Source organism: Gregarina niphandrodes (genome assembly GCF_000223845.1).
Source record: "Gregarina niphandrodes unplaced genomic scaffold scaffold00001, whole genome shotgun sequence".
NCBI classification, from domain to species: domain Eukaryota; phylum Apicomplexa; class Conoidasida; order Eugregarinorida; family Gregarinidae; genus Gregarina; species Gregarina niphandrodes.
The window spans coordinates 686,941-705,421 of NW_011645773.1; the positions used below are offsets into that span (position 1 = coordinate 686,941).

General features: G+C 54.7%; 7 protein-coding genes across 7 annotated transcripts; 5 read left to right on the forward strand and 2 right to left on the reverse strand.

Annotated features, from left to right (window-relative positions):
- Nucleotides 1–928: 928 nt before the first annotated feature.
- On the forward strand, nucleotides 929–7,324 carry GNI_009110 (Fop carboxy-terminal duplication domain protein; the record flags this gene model as incomplete). The annotated part of the gene is made up of 4 exons (XM_011130432.1): nucleotides 929–1,308; nucleotides 1,551–1,594; nucleotides 1,810–7,060; nucleotides 7,228–7,324. 4 exons carry the CDS (start codon nucleotides 929–931, stop codon nucleotides 7,322–7,324), a joined length of 5,772 nt encoding a protein of 1,923 aa, XP_011128734.1.
- Nucleotides 7,325–10,078: 2,754 nt separating this feature from the next.
- Nucleotides 10,079–11,149, forward strand: GNI_009120 (putative transmembrane protein; the record flags this gene model as incomplete). Its single annotated transcript, XM_011130433.1, has 1 exon — nucleotides 10,079–11,149. The coding sequence occupies one exon, from the start codon at nucleotides 10,079–10,081 to the stop codon at nucleotides 11,147–11,149; it is 1,071 nt and encodes a 356-aa protein (XP_011128735.1).
- Nucleotides 11,150–11,637: 488 nt separating this feature from the next.
- On the reverse strand, nucleotides 11,638–12,195 carry GNI_009130 (eukaryotic translation initiation factor 4E type 2; the record flags this gene model as incomplete). The annotated part of the gene is made up of 1 exon (XM_011130434.1): nucleotides 11,638–12,195. One exon carries the CDS (start codon nucleotides 12,193–12,195, stop codon nucleotides 11,638–11,640), a length of 558 nt encoding a protein of 185 aa, XP_011128736.1.
- Nucleotides 12,196–12,352: 157 nt separating this feature from the next.
- GNI_009140 (putative transmembrane protein) lies at nucleotides 12,353–13,077 on the forward strand (the record flags this gene model as incomplete). Its single annotated transcript, XM_011130435.1, has 4 exons — nucleotides 12,353–12,383; nucleotides 12,431–12,604; nucleotides 12,677–12,780; nucleotides 12,856–13,077. The coding sequence occupies 4 exons, from the start codon at nucleotides 12,353–12,355 to the stop codon at nucleotides 13,075–13,077; spliced, it is 531 nt and encodes a 176-aa protein (XP_011128737.1).
- Nucleotides 13,078–13,956: 879 nt separating this feature from the next.
- On the reverse strand, nucleotides 13,957–16,677 carry GNI_009150 (putative patatin; the record flags this gene model as incomplete). Its single annotated transcript, XM_011130436.1, has 2 exons — nucleotides 13,957–14,195; nucleotides 14,295–16,677. The coding sequence occupies 2 exons, from the start codon at nucleotides 16,675–16,677 to the stop codon at nucleotides 13,957–13,959; spliced, it is 2,622 nt and encodes an 873-aa protein (XP_011128738.1).
- A 470-nt stretch (nucleotides 16,678–17,147) lies between these two features.
- GNI_009160 (riboflavin kinase) lies at nucleotides 17,148–17,921 on the forward strand (the record flags this gene model as incomplete). The annotated part of the gene is made up of 1 exon (XM_011130437.1): nucleotides 17,148–17,921. One exon carries the CDS (start codon nucleotides 17,148–17,150, stop codon nucleotides 17,919–17,921), a length of 774 nt encoding a protein of 257 aa, XP_011128739.1.
- Nucleotides 17,922–18,070: 149 nt separating this feature from the next.
- Nucleotides 18,071–18,357, forward strand: GNI_009170 (hypothetical protein; the record flags this gene model as incomplete). The annotated part of the gene is made up of 1 exon (XM_011130438.1): nucleotides 18,071–18,357. A coding segment is annotated over one exon (287 nt), but the record flags the coding sequence as incomplete, so codon positions are not given.
- Between the last annotated feature and the right edge of the window lie 124 nt (nucleotides 18,358–18,481).

The window sequence follows — 18,481 nt, forward strand, 5'->3', positions numbered from 1 at the left end:
TTCGGCCCGTCTCGTCCTCTGTAGACCCGGCGGGAACGCGCAGTCTACACTCGCACTTGGTGCCAGACGAGACCCCTCCGAACCGCCTCTTCCGTAAGAGCCGTCTCTTGTGTAGTCCGAGCCGCCGTCCGCATCCTCATAAATCCAATTGCTGATTTCACGACCAACCCGGGAGCCCCAATTTGCTAGCTCCATAGGAACCTCTTCCACACGCGCTACAGGCTGTGGAGCCAAGCCCAATTCTGGTGAGCCAAAATTCGCATAAGTCCTCGTCAAACCAACTTCGCCGAACGCCCAGTCCGTGGCTTCCAACAGCGCTAACAACTCCGGGCTAGGCTCTCCCTTGAGCTCGGCTCGTCTCGTCAATAACTCATCTTGTTCGAGATACAGCTGGTTGTGTAATCGGCGAACATGGAAAGCCAAATCGTTATCATTTAGTCTACAGATAACATGTATTTACCCGTACCCGACCTCCAATACCGACCAGTGTAGGTAGCCAGTGTAGGTAGCCAGTGTAGGTGGCCACATGGATAGACCTGATGGGGGTGACTTGTTTGGGAAGATTATTAATTCGCGGGGAAGAGAGAGATTAATCCTCGAAATTGAGAGCTTTACAAACGAAGCGGACCGGCTACAGAGCCTGCTAAGTACTTGGTCTGTTTGGGCACATGCTTTCCGCGTGTGGTTAGTTTTCCGTGTGCGCGCGATTTCTTAACGGCGTTGTCTTTGCAGCCGAATAGGATTGCAAGCCAGTTATCCAGAGGGTTGGGGCGGGGGTTGGGTAATTACCTGAGGAATTTACGGAAGGTGGTAGTGGAGGAGGCAATGACCGGGAGCGTTGATAGGGGCGCGTTATTGTTAACGTCTTCTTCGAGCGAGAAGAACCGGACGGTCATCCCCCCCAGTTTTTTTTTTGCTCCGAAAAACTATGGTCAAGGGCGGGAAGCGGTCTACGGAGAAGGTACAGTACGTACCGGTCATAATACCGACGGACACGCGCGGACGGACTCCGTCGCGTGCCGTGATTGAGAAAGCAGTGCTGGCGGCGACGCAAGGTGTTAGCCGAGCCACTTCGAGACCCCGAAATACCGCGGTCCGAGGCGTCTCCACTAGAGGCGTCTCCACCAGAGGCACTTCTGCACTCTCCATGATCCGCAAACAAGAGCAGACGTCTTCCCGACGACGCAGACCGCGCGGCGGCACCAGGAAATCAACACCCAAGAATACCAAACGGACGCCCGCCGTCTCATCCGATAAACTTGACGCCGAATTGGATACATACATGGGCGACGACGCCAGAAAACAAAGGTAGGCCTCACTAACTTCCCGACCCTAATCCCCCCTGGCTCAACAAATAGCCAGCCGAAAGTGACGCCAGCCGAATTGGCGACCCCCTCTTCGCCCCCGCCTCGTCCCGCACGACTTCTATCGGACGGCCGCGGGGAGAAGCAAGTCGTGGTTGATCCAGCAGCTCGGGGGCTACGAGAAGGATCACGAGCACCGTCCTCGAGCAGGGATGTGTTTCACGCTGCGAATCTTTCTTTGCGCAGGTTGGACACCGAGCTGGACTCTTACTTCGCTTCGGTAGAGGACAGTAAGCCAGTGGCGCCGGAAGCAGGCGAGATATGACTGGTTTTTTTTTGGAAATGGGTAATGTGCTTCAGGGAGGTCTTCTGGAGTCTCGAGACCGCTGGTTGTTCCTGATCAGGAACCTGCGGACCTTCCAAAGGGTGTGGTGGGCGATCGACCCCGGTGCAGCGAGGGCCTTTCACATTTCTCAACTCTTGTATTCTACTCGTTGTCATGTAGCCTACACTGCGCACGAGCAACAACAGTACACTGCTTCGTCGTTAAACCCGGCTGAACCGCCGGCGAGGACAGGGGAACCTGGTGCTAGCTCACTGGGACCCACTTCGTTGGGATCCACTTCGTTGGGTGCTGGTCAGAACCTGCCTGGTCAGAACCTGCCTGGTCAGAGCCTACTTGGTCAGAGCCTATTTGGTCAGAACCTACTTGGAGCAAATCAAAGTGGACTAGGATCAGGTGGTTTAACAGGTGGTGGCACAGTGTCTTCGGAGTATGGTAATATGTGGATCATTCTGGCAGTGCCAAGAGCGGGCATCATGGCGTGTCCGGTTTTGGCTCTGGGTCGGCTTCCCACGAGATCTGCGGCCGGCGCGGACTCGGGTGAGGCTAGTGAGAGTTACGAGAGCGGTGCGGCGGCAATTACTTTGGGTAGTCTGTTTGTGGGTATGCGTAGTGAAAACGAGTCTCATGTGTTTGCTGCGATCGAGCGTGGTTATGAGGCCTACTTATTGGCCGCCAACCGACGATTGGGACACCGGTTGGTTTCGCCTTTGTGCACGCCCTATCGAGTTTTGAGCAAGCTACCACATAGCTATGTCTTGTGCAGACCGCGTGTGGGTCAGTCGCTTGAGATTTACTTACGAAGCTGTGAAGACCTCGCCTGTCTCAGCACGGCACACAAACAGTGGTGGTTCTTACTCATCATCTTGGCAACCTTTCAGGCCAAGTGTGCCAAGGTCTCTATTGACCTCCTCTCTCCTCTAGATATTGCCGTTACACCCACTCTAGCCCGCGTCTTTATCACAGGCATCGGATCTACCGGCAACCTCCTCCACTATCTATCGCGGCAACAAGCGGCCCTCATCTGGGATCTCGTGTTCTGTAGGACTTGCCTCGTCCCCACGGAATACCACCGCGAAATCAGCGCGAAGGGTCTAACCAAAATATCCAATCCGACACCTGCACGCGATTTTGCCACTCCCAGTCCGGCACAAAAGGAGGAGAAGGAAGGAGACGCTGGGATGACTGATCAGGGGAAGACTGATCATGGGGAAAGACCGTCGACCGCACGTCCTTCTACAGCACACCCTTCCCCCCCACATCCTTCTAACGGACTTCCTTCTAACGGCCCTCCTTCTAACGGCCCTCCTTCTAACGACCCTCCTTATAACGGACATCCTTCTAACGGACTTCCTTCTGTGGCCGGAGCTGCACCGGAACCAAGTGGCGAAACGTTGACAAAAAGCAGCGAGGCCAATAGCAGCGAAGCGAAAAGCAACCAGGTGAAAAGCAGCGAGGAGGCCGGAGTTAAAGAGTCAACCGTCGTCGGGGCCGGAATGTTACAGAAAGAGGGCAGTATTGATATGACGGAAATTCTGTCGCGGAATGATGGACGGACAACGAGTGATATGGAGGATGCGTGCGCGAGTCTGGGTGAGCCGAAGCCGCCCCCGCGAAGTGGGCCGTCATTGGCGGTCGTAAATGAGGTTGGGAGTCCCAGTGCTGGAAACATTGGTAAAGTCGTTTTCGTGTCGAGTGCGCAGCGATTGCGAGAGTTGCTTTCAGTGAATGTTGGAGATGAGGGAGTGGTCAAGGAGATCCACCGGGCCTCGCCGATGTCGGTTGATAACAAGGGCGTTACGGAGATGCATGCAGTCAGGTGCCAAGACTGTACAGTAGCCCCTGAGACGTTTTTGGACTACGATGTTCTCTCTGACGGATCTTCAGGTTTACTAACTCAGACAACTTGGAACGATGAGGGAGTCTTTTCTCTTGGTTGTGTTGCTGCGAGACTCTTTTGTCCAGTACCTACCACCCACCTGTTTGATATCATCTCGATCCTGGAAATAAGACACAATCCGACAAAGAAAAAAGGAGATGAAGACACCGATAGTAATAATACCCCGGGGGTTAGAACGGAGAGGAAACAGGGTCCCATGCTGGTTAAAGAGTTTTCTCAAAGTATACCGCACCGTGTACGAAGTATTCTAGAAACCACTAGTGACGAACATCCATGGCTTCAATCTCTTCTCGCACAATCCATCCGGTCAAACCCCAACGAGAGACCAAACCTTCATGAGTTCTTGGGAGACTACCTGCAACATGTACCAAAGTGTTTTCGCACTTTATACCTACCATACTTAATGCTTACACTACATCCAGCTCTAAAATTCCCACAATGCAAAACACATTTGTTGTTCGGAATTATTAGGTACCAATTGAATCTGTACATTGCGGAAAATACAAAAGTATCGCCCCCAACATCGGTGGCAGATAGCAGGGACGATAATAGCGATCAAAGTTATCGAAGTAATTCAGAATATAAAAGCAATTCAGACATCAGATTTTCTGATGGTCTTCGGCGATGCTTGAGTCTAGTTCAGATTAAACCTATTGATCCTACTATTCTACATCGCTCTTGGAATAGATTTATTATGGAAAAGCGAGCGTATCCCCGGCTTCGAGAGATATCTACAATGTGGCATCATTGTCAAAATCTTTCGGAATGGAATTGGGATAACGGTGAAAAGGTCTGGGGGGAGTTACTTGAGTTCTGGATGGCTGTGGAGGAGTCATGTGGTCCGGAAGATGCACAGGATCAAGACCTTTATTCGTTTGCACACGCGATCGAGAATTGTTTGTGGCGAAATTTGTACCTTGAGACAATAAAGCCACCAGCTCATACCGAACCTTCAGCTCATACCGAACCTTCAGCTCATACCGAACCTTCAGCTCATACCGAACCTTCAGCTCATACCGAGCCATCAGTTCATACCGAACCTTCAGCTCATACCGAACCTTCAGCTCATACCGAGTCATCAATTCATACCGAGCCATCAATTCATACCGTATGTGGGGACAGGGATGTAGAGACTTTCGTTGACATAGAGTGGATAGAAATTGCTACTAAAACGAAATTGTATTTGCAGGGAGAACTTGACGTTGCTATTCTTTTCATCATGGAATGTTTGGAGGAATGCATCAATGACGATGAGCCCGCCTATCAACGGGTGTTGGAGAAGTTGTTGTCGCTTATAGTTCCGTTTGCCTCTACGTCTACGGTAAGCGAGCTTCTAGCCCCCTACTTGATCGGTAAGAAAATGCTTCTTCCCCTGATGGCAATTGCTGCTTCCCTGCAAGCTAGAGGTCCTAGTTCTTCTTGTATCAATGCCATTCTGGCTGCGATTTGCGACTTCAAAGTAGATGACCACTACTTGAGGTGCCTGCCCGCAATTGCTACGTTGTGGTTCAGGGCACTTAGGATAAGGTCTGATGATACTTTATCTGACAATGGTGGATCGTCTGACTCAGATGATTCATCTAATAATAAATCCCGCGCCCTAAGTGCTCTATCTGAGCATCTGGTGTCGACTCTGTCTGACAACTTTACGAATGTAGTCCCACTAATAATCCCCCACTTATATCCGTACCTGGTCGCGGAAGGCGGAACGGAAAGGCTGGAAGCGAACTTAGTTAGAGTCGTGGAGTCAATTACGGCTAGTGGCACGCGCCAGTCGAGCGACCTTCCTCAGTGGAACGATCTCCGTCAGTGGAACGATCTCCGTCAGTGGAGCCACATCCCCAGCATGATTGAGGCGTGCGGTGTTCTGGAACGACTCAAACTGGAAACGGACTGCACCGAAACAACGCTGAGGAGCTACGTCGAAAATGCCCTGCCGTTCTTCCTCAACGTCGGATTCGGCAACCTGGCCCTCACTCCGATCGTAATTGGTTGTGTGGGGAAAATTGTCAACGTAATCTTGGCCGAGGCAAACAGCCCGGACCTCCAGGTTGGTGGCACCAAGGATGACGCCAAGGGTGTCACTCAGGGTGTCATCAAGGGTGTTCTAGACCTGGACCGCCCCGTGCCAGACCTGGACCGCCCCGTGCCAGATGGATTACGGTTTCGTCCGCGGGTGATTACGGCTTTAGCGAAGAGCATGGAAGTTATTCTCCGACTGATGGGTCAGTGCAGGTTCGTGAAGCAAGGTGAGATCGCGGACTTCGTCCAAGGCATACGGGACTGTCTGTCTCCAGCAGAGTATGAATGTCTTCGTTGTTTACTGTCGACAGCCATGTCTACCAGCAAGGCCGACGTTTGTGGGACTGTTTCCGGTAGAACAGCCGTTGTCGGGGGTGAAGTGGGTCGCGTGGACATAGCAAGTTGTTTGGTGCAACTGCGGCGCCAAACAGTGGGCGATCCGGTAGGTTTGGTGAGGTGGAAGGAGCGTCGTAGCTTGGAGTTGCTTGTGCACAAACATTGTGAATCGATTCTGTGTGGTGGCGGGGAAGCTGTGTTGACAGAGACACATCCGTTGCCGATAGCGTTTACGCAGACGTTGCCGAGGACGATGGCGGAGGAGTGTGTGGCGCCCCGTTCATTGCTTCGTGGGGAGTGGTTGACGTGGATTAGTCTGAAAAGCGTGACGTCAGGCACACAATGGGCAGGCTATTCGTATCTGCCTGTGGGCTCGTCAGTTGGACATTTGGTGGAGTTGGTTGCATTGCCAAAGGCGCAGTTATTGGTGTTGTTGAAGGACAAGGAGTTGCGGATTGTACAGGGCTTACTGTTTGATTGTACTCTACCAGGTCCAGACGATTTACGTAAGACTCCCGGCGTCTGGACGGGTGGATGGCTTCGACAGGGTGAGGAAGGCGGCGAAGAAGGCGGCGAAGAATCAGTGAGGCAACCCCCGCTGCTCCGAACCCTGCCCTTTGATTGCCTGTCTTTTGATGTTTTCCAAAACCGCTGCTATCTAGGCTGCCAAAATGGAGAAGTCAATGGTCTCTGGGCTAACAATCTCACGACTACACCCGACCCCATACTCAACGCCATCGCTGGACCCTTCGAGAGCGCCGAAGCTGCACCCGTCTGTGTGTGCGAAATGCCGCAACTTCTCGTCGTCGTACTCTCGAACGGGCTCATCCGGTGCGTACAAACAAATTCGGGTGAGGAAAATTACCTCTGTCTACCCGTTGAGGCCGGAACGCCCGTCAAAGCGATCGCCCTCAACGGTTTTCATAGCGACGACGTTCTTGGACCGGACGGATTCAACAATGCCGCCTCAGACCAACGACTCAAGTCGGGTGAACGACTCAGATCCGGCGAACGACTCAGGTCCGGCGAACGACTCAGATCCAGCGAACGACCCAGATCCGGCGAGCGACTCAGGTCCGGCGAGAGACTTAGTGAACGACTGCCCCTAGACGGCCTCCCACCGCGACAGAGCCCGCTGTTTGGCACCACGACTGAGTACCTTTCTCGACCATACTTGACCGCTAAAACTGAACAGGCCGGCGCCATCACTGAAGGGACAGGGGTCAAGACTGAGGGGACAAGCGAGTCTCGCGCTGAGACTCGAAGCCGGTTGGCGCATGGGGGCTTGTTGGCGGTGTTGACGACGACGGGCGAGGTGTTAGTGGTGAGTTTGATTTCTTGCCGGATTTGTTGTTGGCTGCGTTACGAGAACAGTTGCCGCGCAGTGGTGACGGACATTGCTTGCACGGCCAGTCTTAAGAGCTGCTTGTTGGTGGTCTCGGTGGTTTTACTAGACGGGCAATGGTGGCCGCTGGTCAGTGTTTGGGACTGGCTTGCCGGGTGTACTACGGCCGTGTTCCGTCCGAACGGGACGCGGCTGGCGCTGGGTGATGTGCGTCGTGATCGCAACCATCGTCCGAACCTGGAGTACGTGCCGTTCCTCACGGAAAAAAGCGGCGATGTTCTGGGAAATGCATTGGGCAGAAACGCGGGCACTACTCGGGACCGAAGGTCGCGGGTTCGAGTCGCGGGGCCGGCATTCGCGGAAGGTGGCGGCTGTCCGGTGGCCTGTGTGACACTGAGTGAAGGCGGGATGGCTCTGTACTTCCCCCGCGGTGGACCGCTGCACATGTGGCGCTGGACGCCAGGTCTGGGGCCTTTGACACAACGACCCCGATCACCTCACGCACCGGAACCAATTCGCGTCGAAGGCGATGGCTGTCAGGTCAGCGCCCACCCGCGCTGCTGGGTCGTAGATAGTTGGAGGGAGCCGCCTGGCTCGGCTACTTCGCGATTTTTGGGGAAGCTGGTTTTCCTCGATTCATGCACCGCCGTCTTAGATAGTGTAACCACCGACATACTCCTCCACAAACGATAGCATGTCGAACTCACCCAGCACCTGGAGCACCGTCTCCTCACTCAGGCATCCACCTACCTCCACCTACCACATCTGCAGTAAGCTCCCACACATTTCACTGCAACGTTTTACCCCCCGATGCACGCCACCCCGGTCCCGTCTAGACGTCCCAATAGGTTGACGCAGTGCGGCTAAGAGCTCTGTAGTTAGTGTGTCTGTTGGCTACGACTTTGTCCTCGACGTTTGCAAGCGCTTATCCCGCCAAGTTCTACGTTTCTGCGTTGGTTTTGTTCTTTTACGGCTTTGCTCGGAAGCGTCGCTACCATGGTTCGAGACCGGCGACTGTTTTTGCGAGATTCGGTATGATTTTGATCGTGGCGTCGGCATTGATGATTGAGGCCGTGGGAGACTTGGAAATCTCTGAAGTGCTGCTTCCACCACTGCCGCTGATGAGCCTGATCCTACTCAAGTCCGTACTGGTTGCAAATATGCTAGGGCTTGGTACTTCGTTGGTCGGAGTGGGTTGCTACGGTAGCCTCATGAGGCCACACGTGCGGGTCTCGGAGATTGTGTTGCTGTTGGCCTTCACGTACTGCGTCAGCGTCAACTTGGGGCAAATGATCTCCGACCTACCGGACGACGTCAAGTCCTACTTGAATAAGGCGATGGTGGTGAGCGGCGCAATGGTTACTTGGTACTTCAGTCTGGCTCCCCGAGATCAACTGCGTTGTGGCCACCTGGGCTATCCTGGGAGTCCCCAATCGGGGTGTCCCCACCCGCTTTCGTTGCCGTTGATACAGTCCCCAGAAAAGTTACTACCCAGTCCCCGAACGGCTGAAGGCCGAAGCCAAGTGAGGATCGACATCAATGACGGAGGTAGTCGGCATGTAAACAATGCGGGTGGCACACCAAACGAAGAGGTGGGTGACAGTTGGCAGAGTGAACGATCATCTGGCTCATACGGACCGCGGAAACTGTCCGATGAAGATGCCGGTATGACTGTGTCAAAGTTCGTTCAAATGACAACCGAAGGTACCAATGAGATCCACAATGAAACGGGGGCCAACGAAGGGGCCGACGGAGCGGCTCCCAGGACGACAAGCTCCCAGGCTACAAGTAAAACGGGCCCAAGGAGACACCCTCGTATTTCATTACCGACGCGCAAGAATGGACCTTTGCGACCGAACCCTTTCAGTAGTCACCAATCTGTTTTAGTGCCGAGGAACCGGCTAGCCGGTGGCTTTGATAGTCACCAATCCGGTGGTAGTCCCCCTGGATGTTCCGTGAGCGTCTCAGAAAGTGTGAGCTTTTCTACTCCGGATCGAGGAGGAGACCGTGCAGGAGACCGAGAAAAAGTTATCGACGAACGCGTCCAAGATCGTCGTGTGCTGGATGAATTCAGCGTCACCCGAGTGAGAATGAAGAAGTCGCGGTCTTACTTGAATGTGGCGCCTGCTACAAACCTTTGTGTCAGCCCGGACGCAGCCAAACTGGCAGCAAGCCATGGACTTGTATCCAATCCCAACTTTGTAACTTTTCAAGGGCCAAGTCTTACCCGAGGGCCAAGCGAGAGCGAGAAAAAAAATCCAGTAGAAGATTCCCCTACAAAGAGCACGCCGGTTCGGCTAGTAGATGATACAGACCAGGAGTACCGGCCCAGTCCGAAGCAGGTCAGCATAATACTCAATAGTTGTGCGTCGCGAAATGGAGAAGACGACGGGCAAGTAGAACCGTCATTGGTCTCAAATAATTCGATAGACCACCTACATGGGGCAAATCGGCAAAAACCTCGAGTGGAATTGACTAGCAGCAATAATGGAAGTGTCCATTTGACTAGCGACTGTACTGGCATGGCCACCGTTGGGAGTGGATATGAGCCACTGGGTCGAACCCCTGATAGTTGTCGACGAAAGCGGAAGACGAAACTATCTCCTGAAGACACGTCTTCAGGCGGTGGGCATGCTCACGGGTCCGTGCCGTTAGAGCAGTCACGTGAGAGGTCAATCCGGCCGGTTCCATCCTTGCGGCACTTGGTGCCTGCATCAAGTTCTTCGCCGCGGATCGCGGAGATCTTCGAGAGTATAGAGACGTGGAAAAGTTTGGATACTTCCCGAACTCACGAAGATATGCGGACACAGGAGGGTGCTCGGATTGATATGATCCATGGCGACCTGATTCCAACCGGTCGTTTGCATCCGGAGGTAGAGGGTGTGCCACCAGTGTTCACATTTCCCGGTCGAGAGTCCGGACGCAGGTCGGAAGTGATGCGCAGTAACTACCGCAGTAGTGAACCAAGTAGCAGCGACCACAGTATACTGGATCGCAGCTTATTGGACCGTAGCTTATTGGAGCGACGACGTAAATCGGTTGATGACGAAAGCGGTTCCGAATTTGAAGGGGACGTCGAAGCGCGAGACGAGGACCAGAGTGAGTCTTATGAATTGATGGGTGTCATTCTGCCCTTCGCTTTATGTGCGTGGGTAGAAAAATGTTTCGGTCGTGTGTTCTTCATCATGGTCCAAAAGGATGACTGGAGCCAGGCGGAGACGATGCTCTGGACCGTGGGTAGCACGTTACTTGGTAAGACCCTTGCACTACTCCTGGGATACGTAGGAACCAAATATATGGGACCCAAGCAGGCCACAATGCTTTCCTGCGTCTGGGGAGCCTTTCTTTGGTTTGGCATCGAACTCGCCTTCGTTACCGTCCGCGTTACCGCCGTCGATGATGCCATCACCAAGTACCCTTATACCTGCCTCTTCTACAACGCTACATTCGCCTTCGGATCCTCGCTTGTCATTGTGCCCGTGCTCCTCATCATTGCCGGCATCTGCCATGACAAGAACGAATATTACCGCTGCTACCTCTTCAGTAGACTACTCACCGTCTCCATCATCGTTCAATTCACCGGACACTTCTTCCAAGCTCTCAGCATACCTTACCAACTCTCCGCCTGCACCGTCCTCTACGTCATAGGTATCTTCCCTTGCTCCGACACCTTGCTCCGACACCTTGCTCCGACAACTTGCTCCGGCAACTTGCTCCGACACCTTGCTCCGACACCTTGCTCCGACACCTTGTTCCGACACCTTGCTCCGACACCCGCAAACACTTTCCGTCGTAGTGCTCCACTTGATTCGGACACGGACCCCGAGGATACAGTGGATCCACTACGAAGACCACACGCCCCTAAGCCGGGTGCGCGCCGCGATCGTGGCTCCCGGTGATGGGACCGACGGCCGGTCCGTTGCCAGTCGTCAAGCAGGCTCTTCCATTCTTGCTGTTCTAGAACGTCAAACCATTGCCAACTTTGTTTGATCACCCCTGCCTGCTGCGGTTCTTTTTTCCCATCTCACCGACCCCGACCCGACCCGACCTTTTGCCAGGCCCTTTGCCCGACCTTTTGCCTGACCTTTTGCCAGGCCCTTTGCCTGACCTTTTGCCAGACCTTTTGCCAGGCCCTTTGCCCTAGCCCTTCCCTTGACTCTGGGTGTCTCTGCGACTTGAAATAACATTGAGCTAGAACTGGCTAGGGGGTGCTATGTTGTTTTTTGGGGGTAAGCTGACAGCACGCATACGGTAGCCGTGTTGACACGGCTGTATGTTATGACGGCTGTGTCGTATTAGTCATTGTAAAGGCCCACGGTTGTCCGTGGTTGCCCGTGGTTGGCCTACTGGACCTGACCACGATTGGACAATTAGTTCGCTCATCGAGTCAGGGAATTACGGTTGTTCTCTCTAAAGTGCCAGCGTGACTTTTATATTCGGAAGGCGAGTCCTCTTTTAATCCTAGGAGTCTGCAGACGTTGGCAGAAATCTGTTGGTGTTGATCGGCGTGGAACTTGGAACTCCAGAGGCTAAGGTGATCGTCGGTGAATCTGCGACCGGCCACGGCGCCATTTGCCTCGGGACCGAGCTGGCCCCCGATGAGAGCGAGGAGTAGCGCTTCCCAGCAGTAGTCAATGTAGCCACGTTTCAGTCGGAGTAACAGTGTGCTACCGTTTGCGTTCGCTTCGTCTTCCCACATCGGCCTGATGCCTTCGCGGAACAGGTGGTACTCCGTACCCTTCGGCAAGTTCGATGGCCGAATGCAGTGTGAATACAACGCCCAGAATGCCTCAGCCGTCGATACACTACCCAAGGGAATTAAGCATTGCTCGAACGTCTCCGTCGTTTTCGCCGACGCATTCGTGTACCATAAAGTCCAGTTGCAGGACAACTTCAAACTCAACCGCATCGGCAACTGCTCCACTTCGCTTCGTCTGAAAAACATGACCATTACACCAGGATGACCGGGTTGGGCAGGGAGGAGCCCCCACCGGGGAGGAGCCACCACCGACGACCCTGCATGTTCAGTCCTTCACCGAAACCGTGCCCTGCCCCTATTCAGTGCACCCCTTACTCTTCAGTCATTTTTGCTCGCGAAAAAGATGTCCCGCGTCGTGGTGTTTGCGAAGAAGGGTACGACCGCATTTGCACCGTCATTGAACGTACCAGATTCTTTGTAGGCGCTCAATGGGTCGGCCTCGCGGGCTCCATACTCACCATGCTGATTGGCTGCATACATGTATTTCACTCGGGTGCCGCCCTGGACTGGCCCGATCAAGACGTACCGTTTTTGACGGACACTGCGAAAACGATTTGGAGAGATAAGCTGTTCAGTCTGCGGCCCGACGTCTTCGGTACACACCCGCCCACATTCTTCACCCGCCCACATTCTTCACCCGCCCACATTCTTCACAATCTGTCTGTAGTGGAATCCTGGACGCCCCTGGTGACGGGAGTTTGCGGCGTCCTCTGTCACGTCGTTCAGTTTCCGCGGCTGCACTGTATCACCAAGTCGTACTTCAATTACTTCGTAAGCAACAGTCAAGTACCCTACCAAGTCAAGTACCCTACCAAGTCAAGTATTAGCACGGTATTGTCTCTTTAGTGGTTCTTAATGTTCCAAGGTTTGTTTGCAACCATCTCATATTGCGGGGGACTGGGGATTTTGTTCGGAATTCCGGTGTTCACGAGTGCGCTGCTTGCTTTCATTGGATTGCTGTTTGACGAGGGCGATGCGTCCCTCAAGTTCAACTGGAAGCTCGGCGGCGGAGGTGGGAAGCACCCTCCACAAGACGACCTCTTCATGGGCGCCAACCGCCATGTCTAGTCCCATCCCAACCCGTACGTAGCTTCCATGTGCAGCCCTCCGACGCACGTGTGTGCAGCCCTCCGACGCACGTGTGTGCAGCCCTCCGACGCACGTGTGTGCAGCCCTCCGACGCACCTGTGTGCAGCCCTCCGACGCACCTGTGTGCAGCCCTCCGACGCACCTGTGTGCAGCCTGTGTAGCCGTCAACCTGGACAGCCCTAGGTCTATGTGTGAGTGGCTATGACACACCAGTGTCCAGCACCAGCGCCCAGCACCCATCCCTCAGGCAAGAAGGCCCGTGGTTTAGCCCTCACGTGGAGCGACACATGGTTCATCCCTCACGCATGACATGGCTCAGCGGAGCGGCACGTGACTCGGCTCCCTACCCGACGGACTGCACTCTGGTGGAGCTGTACTCCTCAGAGGCGCGACTTGATCGTCCGGCCGCTGCGACTGATTGTCGCCCGGCGAGGTGCGGTTTGGCCGCAACGCAGGTTCGGTCATGCGCTGCTTCCTGGTCCCGATTGTTCAGCTTGTATCGACTGGTTCAGCTGGTTCTAGGTGGCTCAGCCAGCTGGTCCCGAGTATTCGGCTGGTCCCGAGTATTCGGCTGGTCCCGGGTGTTCGGTTGGTCCCGGGTATACGCTGCCGCTAACTAATCCGGAGTGCTGCGATCGAGTGGGTTGCAAGACCTCGTTGTTGCAAACCTCGTTGTTGCAAAGCTTTAGTTGTCATTGACGCTAGCCTGTTATCACTAGCGCAGTGTCGGTGGTCCTGCCACCCACGAGCAGTGGTGGTGCCACCCTCCAGGTCCCCACCGGAGCTCTCTACCGGAGCTCCCCGCAGCAGTTGCTTACTGGAGCTCGCCAGCAAATGCGGTATCCATCAAATGCGACATCAGGTTCCGGCTCCAGGGTCCCGGGTGCGCAGTGCCTCAGCCTCGGCCTGTTTCCGGAGCAGTAGTTGGTGCCACCGGAAGGCGTCAGCTCGCCCTAGTTCGAAAAGCTCTGTCACCACCGTAGACTCGTATGCAGGGGTCAGCGCCAGCTGCAACAGGCGTCCCCAGGAGAAACGGCAGAACGGCAGCGAAGATGTCTGGCTTACGGCCACTGGCGCCTGCTCTACGGGCGCCAGCTCTACCGGGAGGAGACATGACTGGTTGTGTGCGAAACGACTGTGAGTGTGCGGCACACTTTGAGTGTGCGGCACACTGTGTGTTGGTGGCGTAAGGTTACCTTCTGCGGTGGGTCTTTTTTTGAGGCTGATACCCCAAGGTTGGAGAGGTTTGACTTCGTCGAGCGACATTTCTCCATGGCCCATGAGTCTGCGGGTAAGGCCATTCCACAGCGTCTTGGGGCTGGTGAGGAGCTGCACAACATTTTCTGCTCCGGGAATCATGCCTTCAAGTTCAGCCCCCTGTTTAATACTGGAGTCGTGTTTCTCGATCGTGGGCATATTTTCAGAAAGCTGTTCGGCAATGGCCGCTTCGAACGACTCCCTTACGCGCACGGAAGGCAACTTGTCCGTCGGCCGCGATTGCAACAGGCCCTGGGGTTCTACTTGCTCGCGCTTGTCTACCTTCTCACCCACTGTCTCCGCAGGGTGTGAGGGACTCAATGGCCTGCCTCCTGCGTCCACGTCCACCTCAGCAGGCATGGCGCCCAGCGGTGTGCTCACGTGAGGCAACTGGAAAACCGCTGTCTGCCCGTCTCCGGTCTGTCCGTCTCCGGTCTGTCCGTCTCCGGTCTGTCCGTCTCCGGTCTGTCCGTCTCCGGTCTGCCCGTCTCCGGTCTGCCCCTTCCCGGAGGGTCCCCGAGATGCACTAGGCTCCAAGTCTGGTTCGAGGTATTGTTCCAGGCCTGGTTCCAAGTCTGGTTCAGCGTCCTGGTCGTCCCGTTGGCTACCAAGTTGACTGCCGGCGGACTCACCGGTGATGTAGCGGAGAGGTTGGGCTGTGCCGGGTGCAAAGGGGTCAAGTCGCGATGATGTCAGGCCGTGAGGATGTGGGGTGCCGCTGCGGTGGCAAGGGCTAGTGGTACGACTGCGCGTGCCGGGTTGGGTGGCAGCGTTATTCCGGCGGACATCGGAGCTTTCGGCGCGTTTGCAGGAGACGCTGTTTCTGCGTCGTCTAGAGCCCCTTTTGTGAGATCGTGCGGAGGCAGCGGTGGTGGTGTATTCGCGATGGGTGATGAATTTGTCGGGGTGTCCTGAGGGTAGTTGATGTCTTTTTTCGCCGACATCTTCAGGTTGCACGGCTGGGTATGCGACTGTGTACTCTACAAATTCCTGGACGGCCTTTACGGGGATTTCATTATCGAACTGGCAGAGGTCAGGGGCGATGTAAGCGAGGGGCGTGGCGCCGTGGCCGAGGATTTTTGTAGCTTCGAAGGGCATGACCTTCACGTGCTGTTTGACCGGAGGCTCCGGAAAGGGTGGGCAGCCGAAGTTTTTGACGTCGCTAAAGTAGCCATCTACAGCCCAGTCGCCGCGGACGCTGACCCAGGGTTTGTTGGTGAAGTACATTGGGATATTGCAGCTGCCCAGGAGGCAGCTGATGACGTCCTGTTTGTCGGCAAACCGGTGGCAGAAACGGGCCTTGAGTAGGGGTCCCTTCAGCGCCGTGTAGATAACGTAAGCAGGCTGCGCCCTAGAGTTAAGTGCATCATGACAATCAGCGGGTAGACAGCGCTCCAGACCTTTACGGACATGTTTCTTCATCTTGCCGCGGGTACCGTGTAACGTGAACTCCGTCTCCAATTGGTACAACATTTTCCACACCGCATTTGCCTCAAGGTCCAAAGCGACACATACCGCTACCAACGCGCCCGCACTGCTCCCCATTAACGGTGTGTGCTCCGTAATGTGACCCACATGTCGTAAATACGTAGCTACGCCGTAATGATATGGGAATAACAGACCAGCCGGCGCAAATGAAAATCCAAAGGGCGCACTCCCTGGACTCTTTAACAACGATGGCGTCGATCGTGGCAACCGTCGTGCTCGGGAACCCTCCGACGCCGGGGGAGATGGGTCATCCTCACCCGGGATATCCCGTACCGCTTGTGGACTCAACAAACTCATCATCTGACCCGGAAGACTCGCTACAAAATCGCCCAGTCGCGCCGCCTGTGTCAACAACGGAACGTCCACCACACTCGTTGGCACCTCCGTATCCGACCGACTTGCAACCAGACTCGACCCTCTCTCACCAATCACGTTCGGCCTCGCAACTACGTCCCGCCCCGTAACTATCTCTGGACTCCCAATTGTCTCCCGACCCGCTGTCGCGTCGGGCATCTCGTTCGCTGCAGCCACCGTACCCGCATCACTCCGGTCCGTAATCCGGTCCGTAGTGCCATGGGTCGCCTTCACTCTCTCGGTATTCACCATATCCGCGACTGTAGCGTCTAGTCCCTCGCCAGCGACAGCGATAGCTGCGCTGGCCTTGCTGTTATCGCTGCCTTGTACCATCTGCGGGGTCTTGGCTGGGCTCTTAGCTGGGGTGTCAATTGGGGTCTTTATTGGGGTCTTTATTGGGGTCTTGGCTGGAGACTTGGCCGGTGTGCTCACGATTGGCGAGGGATGCTCTGCACCCCTGTGGCCCTTGGTCTCATTCATTAAATATGGACTGGATAAGTTTTGATGACGCTGTAGCAAACCTCGAAGCGTGCTGGAGATCCACATTGAAGGTGGTTGCCACGGAAGCGGGCGCAACATTGCCTGCAAAGTATACATTGTTTAATTGGCCCGGCTGTCTTGCGCAAGACCCGGCCCAAACCATGATCCCCTTTTACACTCGGCAACTCTCCGCGATTGCTGTTCAAGACTCGGCCAGGGCACTGGGGGCCAATGCACTGTACAGCAGCCCGGGGAGTGTGCTGGACGACGCAGGGAAGGGCAGATTTGCTCAGTTGTTTGAACGAGCGTGTGAAACTGTAGCCCCACACGCGTGTGTGCTCGAATGGCTGAGAGAAGAAGCCAACAAGAAGGCAGCCAACAAGAGGGCAGCCAACAAGAGGGCAGCGTGCCAGGATGGGTCCGGGTCAGGGGCCGGGTCAGGAGCAACAGCTAACTTGGGTTTGATTGTCATGGACCGGGCTCTGTTTCGAAAGATTATTAAGACGTGGGACCAGACGTGGTTGGAGGACGAGTTCGAGGTATGTGACATCAATCAGTTGCACCAGGCGAGTCTTGAAGCCAGTCGAATTATCGTTCGAACACTCCCAGCCGGTTCAAGCATACAGATTGGCGGCGGGCGAGCTGTCAATTTACTCCACGTGGATCAGGTTGTTGCTTGCTGCCAAGAAATCCCAGTCCAGTGCAAGACCATGGACCGGGTGCTAACCAGCTGCCCTCTGACAAAGCAGGCTTGGCGAAACGGGCAGCTGAGGCTCCCGGAAAAAATCCGAATAGAAGGCGTTGTTATACACGGGTTCAAAAGAGGATCGACACAATTAGGTTGTCCCACCGCCAATGTCGGAACCCCAACAACCGGAGAGAACATAACCATTCCCTTTAACAAGCTTGTTACCCCAGGAACGTACTTTGGCACATGCATCATTGATTCGCCCGCCAAGATTCCAAAAGCTGAAAACCGGAAGGCGGACGAGCGGAAGGGTGAGGAAGTCGATGACGGAATAGTCGGTACGTATATGTGCGTCATATCGGTTGGCTACTCGCCGTACTACGACAATGCTGAGGCCACGATCGAAGTACATGTGTTCCACAATTTCCCAAAGGACTTTTACGGGTTCGCAATTGCCGTCAACATCACATCCTTTCTAAGACCCGAGTCGAATTTTGAGAGCCTCCGCGACTTAATCTTTGCCATTCAAATGGACTGCGAAACGGCACTAGAGTAAGCACCTTTTTTCAAGACATGCAAATTAGAGCACGCAGCGAAATAACCCCGAACATTTCGTTCAAGACGTCGTGGGTGCCAGGACGTCGTGGACGGTACGGTCGCTGGCGGTCGCTGACGGTTCAGGACTCAATCTTATTTATTTTTGTGATGATTGGAAAGACTTTGATTGTAGCTTGTTGTATGGCTGCGTACCCACCAGTGGCACACTTCGATCCGACGTCCGTGTGTTCGGGGGCGAAGACTGACGATGAGGTAGCTACATGTGTAATCGAGAGTGTGGAGAATGGTACGGAGTTTAATTACTTCTTGCCGAAGAAGTTTGAGTCGTTGACGAAGCCGACAGTGTGCAATGGCTCAGATAGCCGTACGTTCCTTTCGGTAGATTACAAGCAGCAAAAGGTGACGGCTGATAACAAAGGACTGCGCATGCCGCCGTATTCCGTTACTCTCCATCACCTTCCGGCGAGCGTGTCTGCCGGGGGGACTGTCGGCTCTTGTGTACCCAAACTCTACATCGCCGACCCGACCAAATCGTGTCCTACAACCGGCGAGCTCGCC